The 15300-nt window shown below is 31.4% G+C and overlaps 1 protein-coding gene across 2 annotated transcripts; it reads left to right on the forward strand.

The window, feature by feature from the left end:
* The first annotated feature begins 839 nt into the window (after positions 1-839).
* Positions 840-10825, forward strand: LOC129284748 (uncharacterized). Of its 2 annotated transcripts, XM_054920203.1 has the most exons (4): positions 840-1104; positions 8857-9087; positions 10141-10339; positions 10476-10825. In XM_054920203.1, exons 1-4 carry the CDS (start codon positions 1097-1099, stop codon positions 10698-10700), a joined length of 663 nt encoding a protein of 220 aa, XP_054776178.1. In that variant the 5' UTR covers positions 840-1096; the 3' UTR covers positions 10701-10825. The 2 variants fall into 2 exon arrangements, with proteins under 2 accessions (XP_054776178.1, XP_054776179.1); XM_054920204.1 differs by lacking the exon at positions 840-1104 and having other exon boundaries at positions 8680-9087.
* The last annotated feature ends 4475 nt before the right edge of the window (positions 10826-15300 follow it).

Consider the following 15300-nt stretch of genomic DNA (forward strand, 5'->3'; position numbering starts at 1 on the left):
TTGTTAATACTTAAACTAAAATTATTAATTATGAAAATGAAATTGTTAATATAGAAAAAATGCTTATTATTGCATAACTAAACTGTAAGATAAGTCACTAGGGACTTCAAAGTATCATATTTCATGATATTTATTTGTCATTATATTTGCCTATTTCCTTGTGATTCATTTGTCATTCTCACACTTTTATGTTATATATTGTAATGACTTTGGATTTTAAATTAAATGATTTTTCATTTAATTGATATTTTATTAAATTGTTCAAGTTTTATGATGAATAGGAAGTAATGGCTTACTGAAAATTATGTTGGTCTTTACTTAAAGGATTGGGGGTTCGAATTTTACCAATGCCAAAGGTAATTTTATTTTTTTGATGATTAATGAAATTACCAAAATATCCTTGACTTTTGTGTTAAGAAAATATCTTCTGGGTCTCTTGTAATTTTTCCCAAGCTTTAATATTTTAAAACTCCCTGTTGATTGAAGAAAACAAAGCACAGTAAGAAAGAGTATAATGACCCTAAATTTTAGATTAAAAAAAATTATTTGAATTTATATTTTATGGAAAATGAAAAAGGGTGAGTTAGTGAAGTTTATGTTAATAACTTATTTGAAGGTATAAAGTTTAATTTTTTTGAAATATATTAATTTTATTTAGTTTAAAATTGTGAAAAAATTACCAAAGTGCCCTATTTTTTTGTGTTATTAGCAGAAATATTGGGCCCTCTCTTGTAATTTTCATAATTTCCTAAATTTCAAATTTATATCATCTCTCAGTCGGATACGCACCATCGCCTCTTATTTTTCTTTCTCCTCTTTGAAAATTCCAGAGCCGGAGAGATTGTCCCTTCTCTCCCTCTATTCCTTCGGCATTCATCCTTGCCGTCGCTAGTGAGAGTGTGAGCCAGAGAGAAAGTCGAGAGTCTTGGTCTTTTGTTCTTCATCATCCATTTCCTTTCTGCATCTCTGAAGGGTACGAGTGAGGAGCTAGGCCGTTCAATCTATTGCTGATGTCGGTGTTCGCTATGAATCCGCTGCTGTCAAGGCTGAAGTCACGAGTTCATCCACTTCCCTGCTCCTCCAATGGTCTTCTTTCATGCAATGGTGATGCCTAAACTCTCTCCCCTGTTTTCTCATTGCTGAATCCTTCCTTCCTTCCTCTGTTCGAGATGCTATGATTTAGAGCATCAGGTTCTTACTCCTCCTTCGATTTCTGCTCCTTTTCTCTTTGCTTTGTTGGACTGGTCTGATCTAGGAAGTTTTTAATCTTCTCTTGTGCGAATCATGTGTTTGGTTGTTAAGTTATTGAGTTTACAATTCTCCTTACCTTGTATCATTTTGTGCTATGCTGATAAGGAAATGAAAAGTTAAATCAAGTTAAAATTTTAGTGTCAAGAGCATGATAATGAATCGATAGTAAGGGCTGGAATTTTATTTGAGTTTAAATTGAGTTTGGAAAGGAAGGAATTTAAAGAGTAAAATGATTGTTTTATAGTTTAATTGTTGAATGCCTGCAAGGTGCTTGATAAAATGTGTAAGAGATGGATGTTGGTTTTTGATAGCAAATAGTTGTAATAAATTGATTGTTGTTAGTTAAATTATTATAGGAGACAAATATGTTCTATAATGAAGGATGAAACTAGAATTAAGAATTTTTGAAAAAGTATTTGGTTGATAGTCCAACGACTAGGTCAGTTTGTTCTTATGCTAGCTTCTGGGATGTTAATAAAGTGTTCAATGATGGAAGTAATGAAATTGGACTTATGTGAAGTGGTACCATTGAAATGTGGCAAGCTATGAAAATTGTTTACACACACAGATTGTAGTGATAAAAGTTGAGCTATTGTATTGAATCGTGAAGCATATAAAATATGAAGATGATGAGACTTTCTTTCGTGTTTGGTGGATTCCATTGTATGTTGTAAGCTTAGTTATATGTGTTATGGAAGAGTTAGAAGGACAAGTTAAAAATATAATCAAAGTGTTGAATAGAAAGGTGGACATATAAAGTATTAGAGGGTTAGAGGAATTGAAACATAAATTATAATGATTTGAAAACTGAGTTGATTTTGGTGTTGTCAATGTTGAAAGAGAATTTATCAAACTTGGGTAAAGGATTTTAATTTTATTTTTTTATATTGAATAGGGTGTTTAGAAAACGGAAGACTTGATTGAAATTTTAAAGAATGAATTTTAGTGCTTGGGAACACTTGAAGTAAATGATAGCGTCCCAACTGATATTTCATTAAAATCTCCTTTATTCGAATATTACATTTTTATGTAAGTTCTTTTTACGACAACAATGTGATTATGAGATATTTTGTTAATTAAATTACTTTATTTCGTGAAATTATTTTATCAAAATTGATCATTTTAGTTAATTAGTAAATACAAGTTTGAATTCTAATTATGAAATTTCAATTTGGAAATTATAGAATTGTTACGGAGAAACGATTCATGTGAGTTCGACATTGAAAAGGAAAATTTGATTGAATAGTGATTAATTTCTCGCATGTTTGAAAATGATTTTAAAAAAGGAACTTTATATAGAACACTGGTTGCTTACGGCAGTTCTGTTTGCCCTTGGCACGCCATGGTACACTAGCTAGTAGGGTGTTTATAGGAGATGCTAGCCCCGTGCGATGGCCAACACATGTGGAATGGAGAGATAGTTATTCATGAGCATCGTATTCACGTTTGTTTTGTGGTTTCGACCGCGTTTGGTTACATACTCTCATGGATTGTGTGTTCACTTTTGTTTTATAGCTTCGGCTACATTTGATTACTTACCCTTGTGGATTGTGTATCCACGTTTGTTTTCATGGCATAAGCTGTATTTGGTTATTTATCTCTGTGGATTGTGTGTCCACATTCGTAATTATTCTGATACGTCCCTATAATTATGAATCCAATTATTTGATAATTTTACGTTCCATTGATGTTATTCAATAATTTGTTTATAACTATTTATTTCATTTATGTACTTTTTGGAAGCAAGTCCTATTAATATTTGCCATGATAGTATAATGATTTAAAATCTAATTTTAAAAATTTTACAGAGCTATTCTATTTTAAAGTTTATTACATTTTTTTGAAAGTTGTTGTCTCTTTAACTCACAATTATTTTAAACTTTTCTTTTTATTCAAGTTCTATTATTTATTGTTGGGACGTTATTCACTGAAAATTATTATTTTAGTCTCAAATATGTTAGTGATGTCATGCCTTCTGCTAATTCCTAAGGAGCCGTAATATTCAGATGAGATGAAAAGCTAAAATCAAACTTCTTTAAAGTAAATTTCTTATGTTAGGTGCTCCACATAAGCTATAGTTAGGGTTTTCATCTTTATGGTTTATACTTTGATATTTACTGATCGGAAGAGAATTCCTTGCTGCTACTACTGTTTTATAAAATATTAAATCTTTTATTCATATGGTTTGTATTGAGGATGGCTTAATTTATTATCAAAGGTCTTCATGGTTATAAGTTAGAGTTTTCTTGAGTAAAGTTTTTTAGAATATGAGTATTATCTCTATATTTTGTGCCAAACATGTTCTATTTTCAAGGTGTGACATATATATATATATATATATATATAGTTTAGAATAAACTAATATAAAGGCATATAAACAAAAGTTTCAACAAATTATAATTTTCTTCTATGAATATTTTAATGATAAAAATGCTCTATAATTTAAAGCCAACATAAAGTTAATGGTAAAGTCAACGTTTTGTTAGTTCATGGGCCTAAATACAACAATATACTTAACTAGATGTAAAATTGCCTTAATAAATAGTTTAGGGTAACCAATAAGCTTATCCTAAACTATTTTGTTTAAAAAATGCATTTTAGTCCATAAAAAAATAATATTATTTAATCATTCTAGTTTTCATATATTTCATTGATTCAGTATTTCTTTAACTCATGAGATGGAGGTATTTTACTTGGTTGACCTAAAGGCCTTAACTCTCTTGGTCTCTTTTAAAAGGAGTGTAACATCGTAGCAACAGGCCAAGGATAATAGCCCAAATTATTCGTGAAGCCACATCTCGAGTTGCCATTATCATCCCATTCTATAGTCTTCTTCCAATCTCGCTTCCTCTAACTTGTTCGTTGATCAACTTGATTATTTTCCAACTTATCTTTTAACATATGGAGCCCCATGTATCGTTGTTGACAATCTGAATAGACAACAATGCTATATCCTTTTTTTTTTGGAATCTTCAAGGAGTGGGATTCTCTCCTGCTCCTGCCCTATCTATGGAATTTTTTTGTTGGTCAAAACAAAATTTGGTCAAAACAAAATTTTAAAAATGCTGCCCTTATGAGGGCAAGATAGAGCAGGAGACAACCTGCTCCCAATCTTTACTCTTACAAAAATCTTATAGCATCTATCTTCTATAGCATCTTGCCAATTTGGGGGAACATCCCATTCACTTAGAGTTGGATTGGATCAAAACAAAAGGATAGTTATACCAAGCCTAGTTATTATCCTAGTCTATGTGAGCATTATTAGGTGGATTCTAGCCTAACCCAAGTATTTTTTAAAAAAAAAATCATATTTTTTTAGGCAAGCATCTGAAATAAGGTTAGAGTCATCTCTAAAATTAAGAAAAGGTTATTTATATTCATCAACCATTAAGATTTTTTATTTCATCACCTTAATGTCCATTCTATCAATTTTCATCATTAGTAGGACCCACAATCAATTTTTTTAATATTTTTAGTGGTTCCATAATTTTTTAATATTTTTTATAATTTTAAAAAATACCCCTCTCTCCTTTCCCTCTTTCTTCTCTCTCTTTCTCTCCCCTTCATTCCCTTTCTTGTTTGCTCGTTCTTGGATTAAAGCAAGTAGAGTAGCGGTGGTAGCACACCCAAGACGTTGTTGCAATCTTGTTATTGTCATGAGTGACCAACCTAAATAGTGCACCAAAAGTATGTTCTTGTAATGGTTGGTGGAGTTTTGGTGTAACATTTTAAGTTTTCAAACTGAGAATTATCAGTGTTTTTAAGGGTTTTTTAGTCAAATTAAATATATTATTGATTAATGATGCTTGTAGGAGACTAGTATAGTTGTTGGATCCTTGGATTGCCTTAGAAGAAGGCTAGGTTATAATTCAAGCGAGCTATGACATGGAGGGAAGTTTAAATTGTGATGAGCCTCTCTATGCCATGCACCACGATGGATGAGTCAATGCACCATGGTGTATGTCCAAAATCTGCATTTTATCAGTCATGAATCAAACCTATAATCAGAGAGGAAAAGAGAGAGATTGAGAGGAACGACGAAGGAGGGGCTTACGGCTATTAGGGCTTGCTTTTAACATAATTTTAGAGCCTTACAAGCTTGATATACATTGAATAAGCTTTCCTCTCTTTTTCCCTTTCCATCATCATATGAAATTTTTGACTTTAAGGCAATAGAGGCTTTGATCTCAATTTTCTTGGGTTTAGACCAAACCCGTTAACTTATTTAAGGTCTTGGAGAGTTAAATCAACCTCTAACCTTAGGTTTATAGATTTAGTTTGGATTTAAAATTTTTGTCGAGGATTTGGACAAATCCTAGGTATAATTTGAGAGTTTTTAGACAATATGAATAATTAGATAATGATTTTGGTATGTTGGGATGTTGGGATGTTTAATAAGATACTTAGAGTATTTTGAAATGATTGATATTGCTAAATAAGGAAATTAAGAGTTATGGGTACTTGAAACCTAGTGAGTTCAAGGTTTATCAGGGTGATAATTGATAATTATCACTTAATTGTGTATATTAAGAGTTATTCATGTGTTATTATGCGAATGGGAACATGTGAGCTAACGTTGAACTACAGTAACTCTTTTGTGATAAAGGATTAAGGTAACAGAATAATTTACACTAATTAATTATCTTGCTTAATTGTTTGTGAGTATATAAGTATATTTATTTACATGTGTTCTGAAAGTTTGGCATGTTGTGAAAGGCGATTTTTCCTCGTGCATAAGAAACTACTTTTGAAATGATAAATATTTTTGAGTCCTTATGTGAATAAGATTGTGATTTCTCACAAGTGTGTGAAATGTATGAAAAGTATGAGTATAATCATGTTAGGGCGTAAGAGTTCACCCATAAGAAGGAATAGTAAAAGTCCATATGGCATGTATCTCCTTAGTATCTAATGAGGCACGGTGTTGGAGATTTGAGGCACAGTGTTAGATTATCTCCTTAGTATTCATGCGAGATATGGCGTTTGAGAGTAATATTCCTTATCATCAATGATGTGATGTTAGAGTATTGACACCCTGATTCATATGCGATAGGTGGAGACTATAATTCAAAAATAGGATAAAACACCTTTGGCCAGGTGATCCTATCATTGAAGGTGAGCTCAAACCATTGTGAATGTGCACTTAATTCAAGAGCCTATGATTTCAGTTGGGGTGATATAGAGGCTTAGATAGTAGAATGATTGTACTAGTAGTAAATGACTTATGTTTATGGAAAGGATTTGCTAAATATGCTAAAGTGAAAAATAAACATTTACTATAGATGTGATTGAAAATATTACTTGTATGAGAATATGTGAAGTAGGTGTGTATTTTGGCCAAAGATTGATATTATTGTGATTGAATGAGTGTGTTTGGCCAAGATACAATTACAACTAATATAATTGTGATGATTTATGTGTGAAAATGATCAAAACAATATTTGTGTTAAGTTTTATCCACCCTTTTGTGTTGTTGTGAATTGGAGATTTGGTGGTCATTTTGAGTATGCTTGGTTATTTATGTAATATGAATGGCCATATGTGTTGTGCATGGTCTATTTGAAGTGGTCCAAGTGATTCCAGAGTTGATGGTATTTGGTAATGTGTTTTAGACACTGTGTATGTGTTTGGAGGTGAAAACAAACCATTTTGGGTTAAATGGTTTAGGTGTCTATCTTTTTAATGGATGATTATTTGAGAATGAGATCAGTCCCATTACCTAGAGGGCTTGAAGAGCTTCATGTAGACGCTTAAACCGCTCAAATTGGGTGTCAGATGGCAAAACAGTGCGCTTTAGAAGTTTGGAGTGCTATGATGGTAGGTGTTCGCCATGTCGCAATACTCATGGGGGATTTGTCCCTTTGTGCCATCCACAGCGACGAGTGTAGCCTGCACCATGATGAACGGGCCAATTTCTAAAAAATGTCTAGAATTATATTATCTTATTTTCATATGCTTATGATTTTCATACTTTCATTATCATATTTGATTGATTGTCAACTGTAGTTTAAGCTCAAATAATATTTTAAAAGGATTTTCTTGGGACCCATTATTTTAAACTAATTACCTTTTAAACCCTTATGTTGTGATAACTTTTACTTGAAATTTTATTTAATCCTAGTTATCACAACGGCATGTAAGTATGTTGTCCTAGTAATGTCAAGGCAAACATTACATCTAGCACCATTTAGCAATGGTAGATTTAAGAGCAAGGTTAGGAATTACAATAGAAATATCAGGGCTTGAAGCTATTAGAGAGCCGTGGTGTGAAGTTTAAATTTTTACATGCTTGAGCAGAGACTCGCTTGAAGGTGTGGCCTAAGTCCTAAGGAGACCTACTAAAAATATAAAAAAAATGGTGATACCCATTAAAAATATTAAAAAATTTAAATATGAGCCCCACTAAAGATGAAATTTGATGAAATAGATGACAAGGTGATAGAATTGAAAATCTTAGCACTTGAAGAATATAAATGACCCTTTTTTTAATTTTAGAGGTAATCCTAACCTTTTCTGCTTAGTTGGTAGGCATTTTAGACCCTTAGTCCTATTAATGGTAGGGACCTACTAAAATATTAAAAAATTCAAATGTGAGCCTATTAGCAGTAAAATTTGACAAAATAGATGGTGGGGTAATAGAATTGAAAATATTAGCAGTTGAAGGACATAAATGTCCCTTTTCTAACTTTAGGGACGATCTTGACTCTTTTTACTTCATCGAGGGAAATTTGAGACCCTTAACTCTAAAATGTAATAAAAAAAATGTAAAAAGCACATATGAATATAAATTATATTCATCATTACAAAGCAAATACATTTAACATCAAGTATATATATAGAATAAGTCTTTACTTCGGAGTTTATTTGAATCCATATACTTGGAATTCTTTCAAGCTACTCTACATAAAATTGTTTTGTTTGAGAATTCATTATATTTTTAAAGTTAAAATATACAAAACTTTGTTGAACTTTGAGATAATTACACACGACCCCTCAACTTTAAAAGTTTAAAATTAACATCTCATACTATTATCCATTACAAAAAAAAAAGTTGTTATATCATATTAAAAAAAATAGAGATGTAACAACTTATATGGTTTTCAATGTAAGCCAGTAAATAGATTTATAAAAAAAAATTACCCATATTTTGTTGTTATTATTAACTTATATTGAATGCCACATAAGTTACTACGTGTCTGTTTTTAATCTGACATGACAGCTTCTCTTATAAAGATAACTAAAAGTAATGGTAAGGAGTTTTTGGTGAAAAAAAATTAAAAGGTTAAAGAGATTAATTTTAAAAGTGAAAAATGTTAGATATAATTGTTTCAAGATTTTAGGGGAGCTTGGTATATTTTAGCCTATTTTTAATATACACAATTCTATTATTACACCTTACAGCTATATTAAAGGCGTCAGAAATGTTATGAGGTGGCTAACGGATATTACAATTCTCTTGTGACGTGGCACGCTCTAACACACAAGTATTAAACCAACCAAATATTTTCTTTAATTCTTCTTAAAGAAAAAACAAGCAAACGATTATAACTCAAGTAGTATATAATACTAAACAATCCTCACGTGCGTGTGTGTATATAATGCAAGTTTTACGCAAGTGAGAGTTCATTCAAAGCATTCAAGTTGGCGTGAGATCAGAGAAGAGAAGATGCATCGTTGTGGACGTAGCTCGTCGAGGAGCAATGCTCCGTCACAGCCGAAGGAAAAGAGTCTCTCTCCGTTTCGTCTCTGTAGCTGCCGCCGCGTCCTCAGTCATCGCCGTCACCAGAGCCTCCCACCCAACAACACTCTCTGCTTCTCTTGTGTTAACTCTCGAAGGTTTATTCTTAAACTTAATTAATCTCTCTTTCTAAAACCAAGATATCTTGATTTGGTTTTGGACTTTTTAATTTCCGGTGAATTTTTTATGTTGATCTTGCAACACATTGTCTTAACTCTCGAAGGTCAATTCTTAAAATTAATCTCTCTTTCTTGAGTCTCGACTCTCTGTCACACACACACACACACACACACACCCCAGACCCTTCCAGTGAATTTTTGGTATTGATTCTTGAAACATGTTATATTTGTTCCTGAGTGGTACGTAAGTTCTTTAATTTCTCTGTCACACAAATTGATCAGACCCTTGATTAAAGCTTTTCTAATCCCTGAAATTGATGTTTCAAGAATCGTCTTTACTCTCGAAGATATCTTGATGTGTTTCTGGGCTTTCTGATGCGCTATTCATTATATTGATTCTTGCAACATGCTTACGTTCTTGACTGCAGTTACGTAAGTTCTTTCTCTTTCTCACACATTGATCAATTAGGAATTAATAATCTTGACTCTGATTGAAATCTGTTGATCAATACTGTGAATTGTTGATACTGATGCTTGCGTGATTGAAATCTATGATTCAGTGTGCTACATATTTTCTTGAGTCTCCGTCGCAAATATATTCAATACTTGCTTTCTGATCTGTATGATTGAATGAACTTAGATCCTGCAAGTCTTGACTTATCTGTCAAAGATATTTAAACTTAATCTCTCTTTCTACATCCATTACTTTCAAGAAGAAATAAAGCAAGATATCTTGATTTGTTTCTGGGCTTTCTGTTGAGTGTTACGTATGTTCTTGAGTTTCTATATATATATATATATATATCACACACATCAGACCATTAAACTCATCTGATCACTAAATGTTTTGGTTGTTAATTCACTTGTTCCGTCATAAGTACGTACACTCAATTGGCTTTACTTTTAGTTCAATTTAAACTTCATGTGGGCATATGTATCTTAAAATCTATCACTGATGACTGAAATTAATCTTTTTCTATTGATCAATGCCGTGATATATATATATATATACACATTTGGATTGTGTGGTAGGCTTGAGGAACTGGAAAGGTGGGAAGATATATTGGAGGAAGAAATTGAAAGAAGAACTAAAGAAATGGATCTGATGGAGGAAAAGGTAAATGCAGAAATAAACAAGATGAATATAGAGTTTCGATTAGATGAAATAAACAGAATAATAACAGGCGATTTCCTTGAAGTCTTGTTGGAAAAGAAAGCTCTCGTCGACCCTGTAAGTATCTTCTTTTTCTTCTTCTTTTGTTTGTGTGTATACTATACCAAATCTTTTTTCTAATACTTTCAAATAATTTTTTTTTGGCTGTATGTATAATTTGATTTTTTTTTTGTATGATTATGAATGGTCACAGGCAAAGGCTAGGAAAGGGAAAGCTCTTTTGCAAAACGCAGTGGTTGAACAATTATATGAATTTGAGAAAGAGGAAAAAACAAGAGAATTAGAAGAGCTGCGACGCAAGAAGGAGAAAATAGAAAGAGATTTAAAGAAGATTCCGAAACAATCAAAATTCTTTCGTGAGATCGTCCTTACCAAAAAGAAAAAGAAAAGTCCCTTAGTTGATTCTCCTAAGATTTAAAAATAATTTTGTGGGTCTTGCTGTACTTATATAGCCACATTTATATGTAGTCTTGATGCAGAGTATAAGCATATATGATATATGCATAATCTTGACCGAAAATCCGGTTTATTTTTTGCTGGTTATTGCATCTCATTCTTACAATATTAAACTAGCGGGTTCTAAATTTTAGTTTATATATATATAGTTTCTTCCCAGAAACCAGCGACATTAAGGTGATGCTAATGCAATTGAGGATAAAGTTTCATTGAGGGTAATTAAGGATATGTTTGGTTTATTTTCCGACTGAGATTGGGGAGCCCAAACCTTAGAAGGTAAAAAGTCCATTACAAGATATAAAATCATGTTTGAATAAAAAGGTCAAGAGAGCTTTTGGGATCAGATGAGCGTTTTCCTAAAAGGGCTTTCTTATTGACGCAACACTAAGGGCTTTAAAATGATTATCAGTTTCTCTTTCTTTATTCTTTCACCTTGTCCTATCACCACTTCTATACTCTGCCTTCTTCATGTTTATTGAGATTCCATGTTTGTCTGATAGCACACCCTTATTTTTAATCTACTCTTTAAAAAAATTATTAACTCTAAGTTTAATATCTTTTAAAAATATCAAATTAATCATAAAACTATATATAAAAAAATTCATGTACATTTTTATCATTATATATCTTCATTTTGAATAAAATTTTTAAAGAAAATATTTTTGACTATTTTCTAATCTTTAAAAATTTTAACAAGTATATGATTGACAAGAAAGCACCAAACTGGACACGGAAGAGTAGTGTTTTTTTTTTCCCCCGAGAAATAGCTTATATTTAGAAAATATCAAAACAAGTTTGATGAAAATATAGACTCCTTTCTAAAAAAATTATAATTTAAAGTTCAATATTTAATATATATATATATATATATATTTATGTTCATTTTAATCATTGCACATCTCACCTGACTCTTAAATCAAATCATCCAAATAAAATTCAATTTATCCTACTGACTTTTAGAAAAGAAAAAATGTATCCAAATGTAAATCATATTATATCCATTGATTCTTCTTCTAATCTTAATTTGGTAACCTTAATTGAATTTTAATTTCAGTTGTAAATTTTTTAATTTGAACACATACTAAGACTCTTCAAGTTAGCATTAGTATAGGATTAGATACAGAATGATACTCTGGAAGTTAAAAAAAAAAAAAAATTGTTTTCATTTGCAGATAGTGGCCAATTTGATATATTTAAAAATTCTGAAAATAAGCTCCCTGTATAAGTTGATTAAATTCTTCCAAGTTCCCTTAGGTGATAAATTTTTTCTTTTTTTTTTTTTATAAAATGGACAATTTATTACCAAACTATTAGTCGACTAAAAACAAAACCGTAAATAAACCCACTCGAAACAACAGTAATGGCCTCAAACCGAAAAGAAAGACAAACAAAAACAGATAACATGAAAAAGTATTATTAAAAAAGGCCCTCACCAACCATTTCCACTATGAGCCCATCATAGTTCATTTGTAAGGCTAAGAACGTATGGTATCTGGGCATGCATCTTTATTAAACATACATGTTAATTAATGCAATAAAACCTGCATCTTGGTTACTTTCAAATTAATCTATTCTTATTTTAGTTCATCTCATATGGATCTTCTCAAAATGCTTGGTTCAGTTAAAAGCGAAGAAAAAACCAAATTAAAGCAATGAAAACAGAAAAAAAAAATCATTAGGTAATCAAACTTATTTTTGTCAAATCAAATGGTAACTTATTTCCAATCAAATTAAGTGAATTTTGAATTTAATAGTATTAATAAAAAATGGTTACTTAAATGATGAATAATGAGTAACAAACCATTTATTTAGATCTAATTGAAAAACAAGCATACATTAAAGTTGTTAAGTTCTTTTCAATTAAAACTTGGATTAGACTGGCCAAATTGAATAGAAAAATAAGGAACCCTTATTAATGAATCAGGATATGGGTTAAAAAAAAGTCCAAAAGTTTGCTGGATTCAACCAATTTACCTTGTCACTTGTTATTCTTAAATAATTTATGATTGGTCATTACATTTATTTATACACATTTATATTTAATAAGTAGGATTAAAAGGTAAAAATATTTCAAAACTTTTTTTTTGGTCAAAAACATTTGATATCCTCAACTTCAATGTTACATGAGGCTGTAACTTTTAAAATAAGTGCAACATCCCCTTTGTATCATCCTAAGTTTTCAATTTGGAAATTATCAATATTTTTAAGGATATTTTGGTCAAATTAGATACATTATTCATTAATGATATTTATAAAAAATTAATATAGTTTTTGGATCCTTGGACAACTTTAGAAAAAGGTTAGGTCGAAGTTCGAGTGGGCCATGGCATGAAGGGAAGTTCAAAGTGTAATGGGGCTTTCTGTGCCATATTCTGCGGTGGACGCGTCAATGTGCTACGACAAACCTACAAAATCTACATTTTATTAGTCATGAATCAAACCCGAAATCAAAAAGGAGAAAGAGAGAAATCAAAAGAAGCGATGGAGAAGGGGCTTGTGACTACTATGGCTTGCTTCTAATGTAATTTTAGAGGCCTTAAAAGCTTTATATATATTGTGTAAGCTTCCCTTTCTTCTCCCTCTCCTTCATTATATGAAATTTCTAACTTTTGGGGCAATGGAGGCTTTGATCTCTATTTCCTTAGATTTAGACCAAATCCATTGGCTTACTTAAGGTCTTTAGGAGTTAAATCAAGCTTCTAACCTTAGGTTTATGGGTTTTATGGTGATTTACAATTTTTATTGAGGGATTAAGCAAACCTTAGGTATAATTTAGAAGTTTTTGGACAATATGGATGGTTGGATGATGATTTTCGTATATTTGAATGCTAAATAGGATTGTTAGAGTATTTTGGAAGGGTTGATGTTGTCAATAAAAAATTTGAGAGTTATCGATTTTTGGAACCTAGTGAATTCAGGGTTTATCGGGGTGATGATTGATGATTTGTCACTTAATTATGTTGATTAAGGGTGGTTTGTGTGTTATTGTATGAGTGGGAATATGTGGAGCTAACGTTGAAATATGGTAACCCTTTTATGTGACAAAAGGTTAGGGTAACAAAATAATTTACACTATTTGATTATATTACTTAATTATTTATGAGTAGATATGTTAATTTGCTACTTGAGATTTGTTAATTGTGCATATTGTGAAATGTGTTTTTATGTGTGTAGAACGATTTGCAAACAATAAGAATGGTGAAAGTTTATATGGATTGGTTGAGGAATATGATATGTTTATGTGTTATATACAAGATATATGAGCATGATCATGTTAGGGGTGGGAATTCACTCGTAGGAAGGAGTAGTGAAAGTCCATATATCATGTATCTCCTTAGTGGCTAGTGAGGCATGGTGTTAGAGATTATCTCTTTAGTATTCATGAGGGATATGATGTTGGAGAGTGATGCTCCTTAACATCAATAATACAATGATAGAGTAACGACACCTTAATTTGTGTGTGATAAGAGGAGACCATAGTTCAAAAATGGGATATGACATCTTTTGTTGAGTGATCTCATTACTAAAGGTGAGCTCAGGTCATTGTAAATATGCACTTAGCCCAAGAGCCTATAAATTTAGTCAGAATGATATGGAGCTCGGATTGTAGAATAATCATGTTAGAGTAAAAATGAATATCAATTATGAAATAGACTATCTTGAACTATGTTAAAGGTATGTTTTGAAGCATATAAACTTTACTCACTTTTGGTTGTGCATTTTAATTATTAGTAGTGAATTATTCTATTATTGAGCATTTATCTCACATCATGGTTATATTTTACAGGTGAGGGCTCTGATAGGAGCAAGGGAAAGGAAGTAGCAACCAAAGAGTGAAGAGCTCATTTGTAAAGCTCTTCTCCTTGTCATTTTAGTTTGTAACAAATATGCCATAATTATTATGCCAACCTAGGAGCATTTTCATGATTTTGTAATCACTTGTATGAGAATGTATGAAATGTGTGCGTATCTCGGCCTAGGCTTGTATTGTTTGTAATCAAATATGAGTGAGAGGCCAAGATACTAATACAAGTGATATAATTGTGATGATTTATGTGTGAAAATAACCAAACAATATTTATATTAAGTTTTATCCACCCCTTTATATTATTATGAATTGAGGGTTTAATGGTCATTTTGAATATGTTTTGTTATTTGTGTGATATGAATGGCCATGTGTGTTGTGTGTTGTCCATTTAAGGTTGTCAAATTGATTCTAGAGTGAATGGCATTTGGTACTATATTTTAGACACCTTGGAATGTGTTTTGAGATAGAAACAAACCATTTTGGATTTAGGTGTTCATGCTTTTAATGGATGATTATTTGAGTGTAAGACCAGTGCCATTAGCTAGAGGGCTTGAAGAGCTTCGTGTGGACACTTGAACTACTCAAATGGGACGTCAGATGGCTATCTGTGACATCCACTACGATGAATAAGGTCTGCGTCATGATAGACATTGCAAATTATGAATTTTTCAATTTTACTCCAAGTGTGCTTTTAAGTGCAAATTGTGTTTCCAAGCTTTCGTTATCATATTTGATTGATTTTAGACTTTAGTTT

The sequence above is a fragment of the Prosopis cineraria genome, unplaced genomic scaffold (assembly GCF_029017545.1).
Source record: "Prosopis cineraria cultivar Desert tree isolate PC_DT_omini unplaced genomic scaffold, ASM2901754v1 PC11, whole genome shotgun sequence".
NCBI lineage: Eukaryota > Viridiplantae > Streptophyta > Magnoliopsida > Fabales > Fabaceae > Prosopis > Prosopis cineraria.

Excerpts from the sequence above, each read along its gene's own strand:
- LOC129284748 (XM_054920203.1), top strand. Across the intron at positions 9,088-10,140 it reads TCTTGTGTTAACTCTCGAAG|GCTTGAGGAACTGGAAAGGT; the intron begins GTTTATTCTTAA and ends ATTGTGTGGTAG. Across the intron at positions 10,340-10,475 it reads AGAAAGCTCTCGTCGACCCT|GCAAAGGCTAGGAAAGGGAA; the intron begins GTAAGTATCTTC and ends GAATGGTCACAG.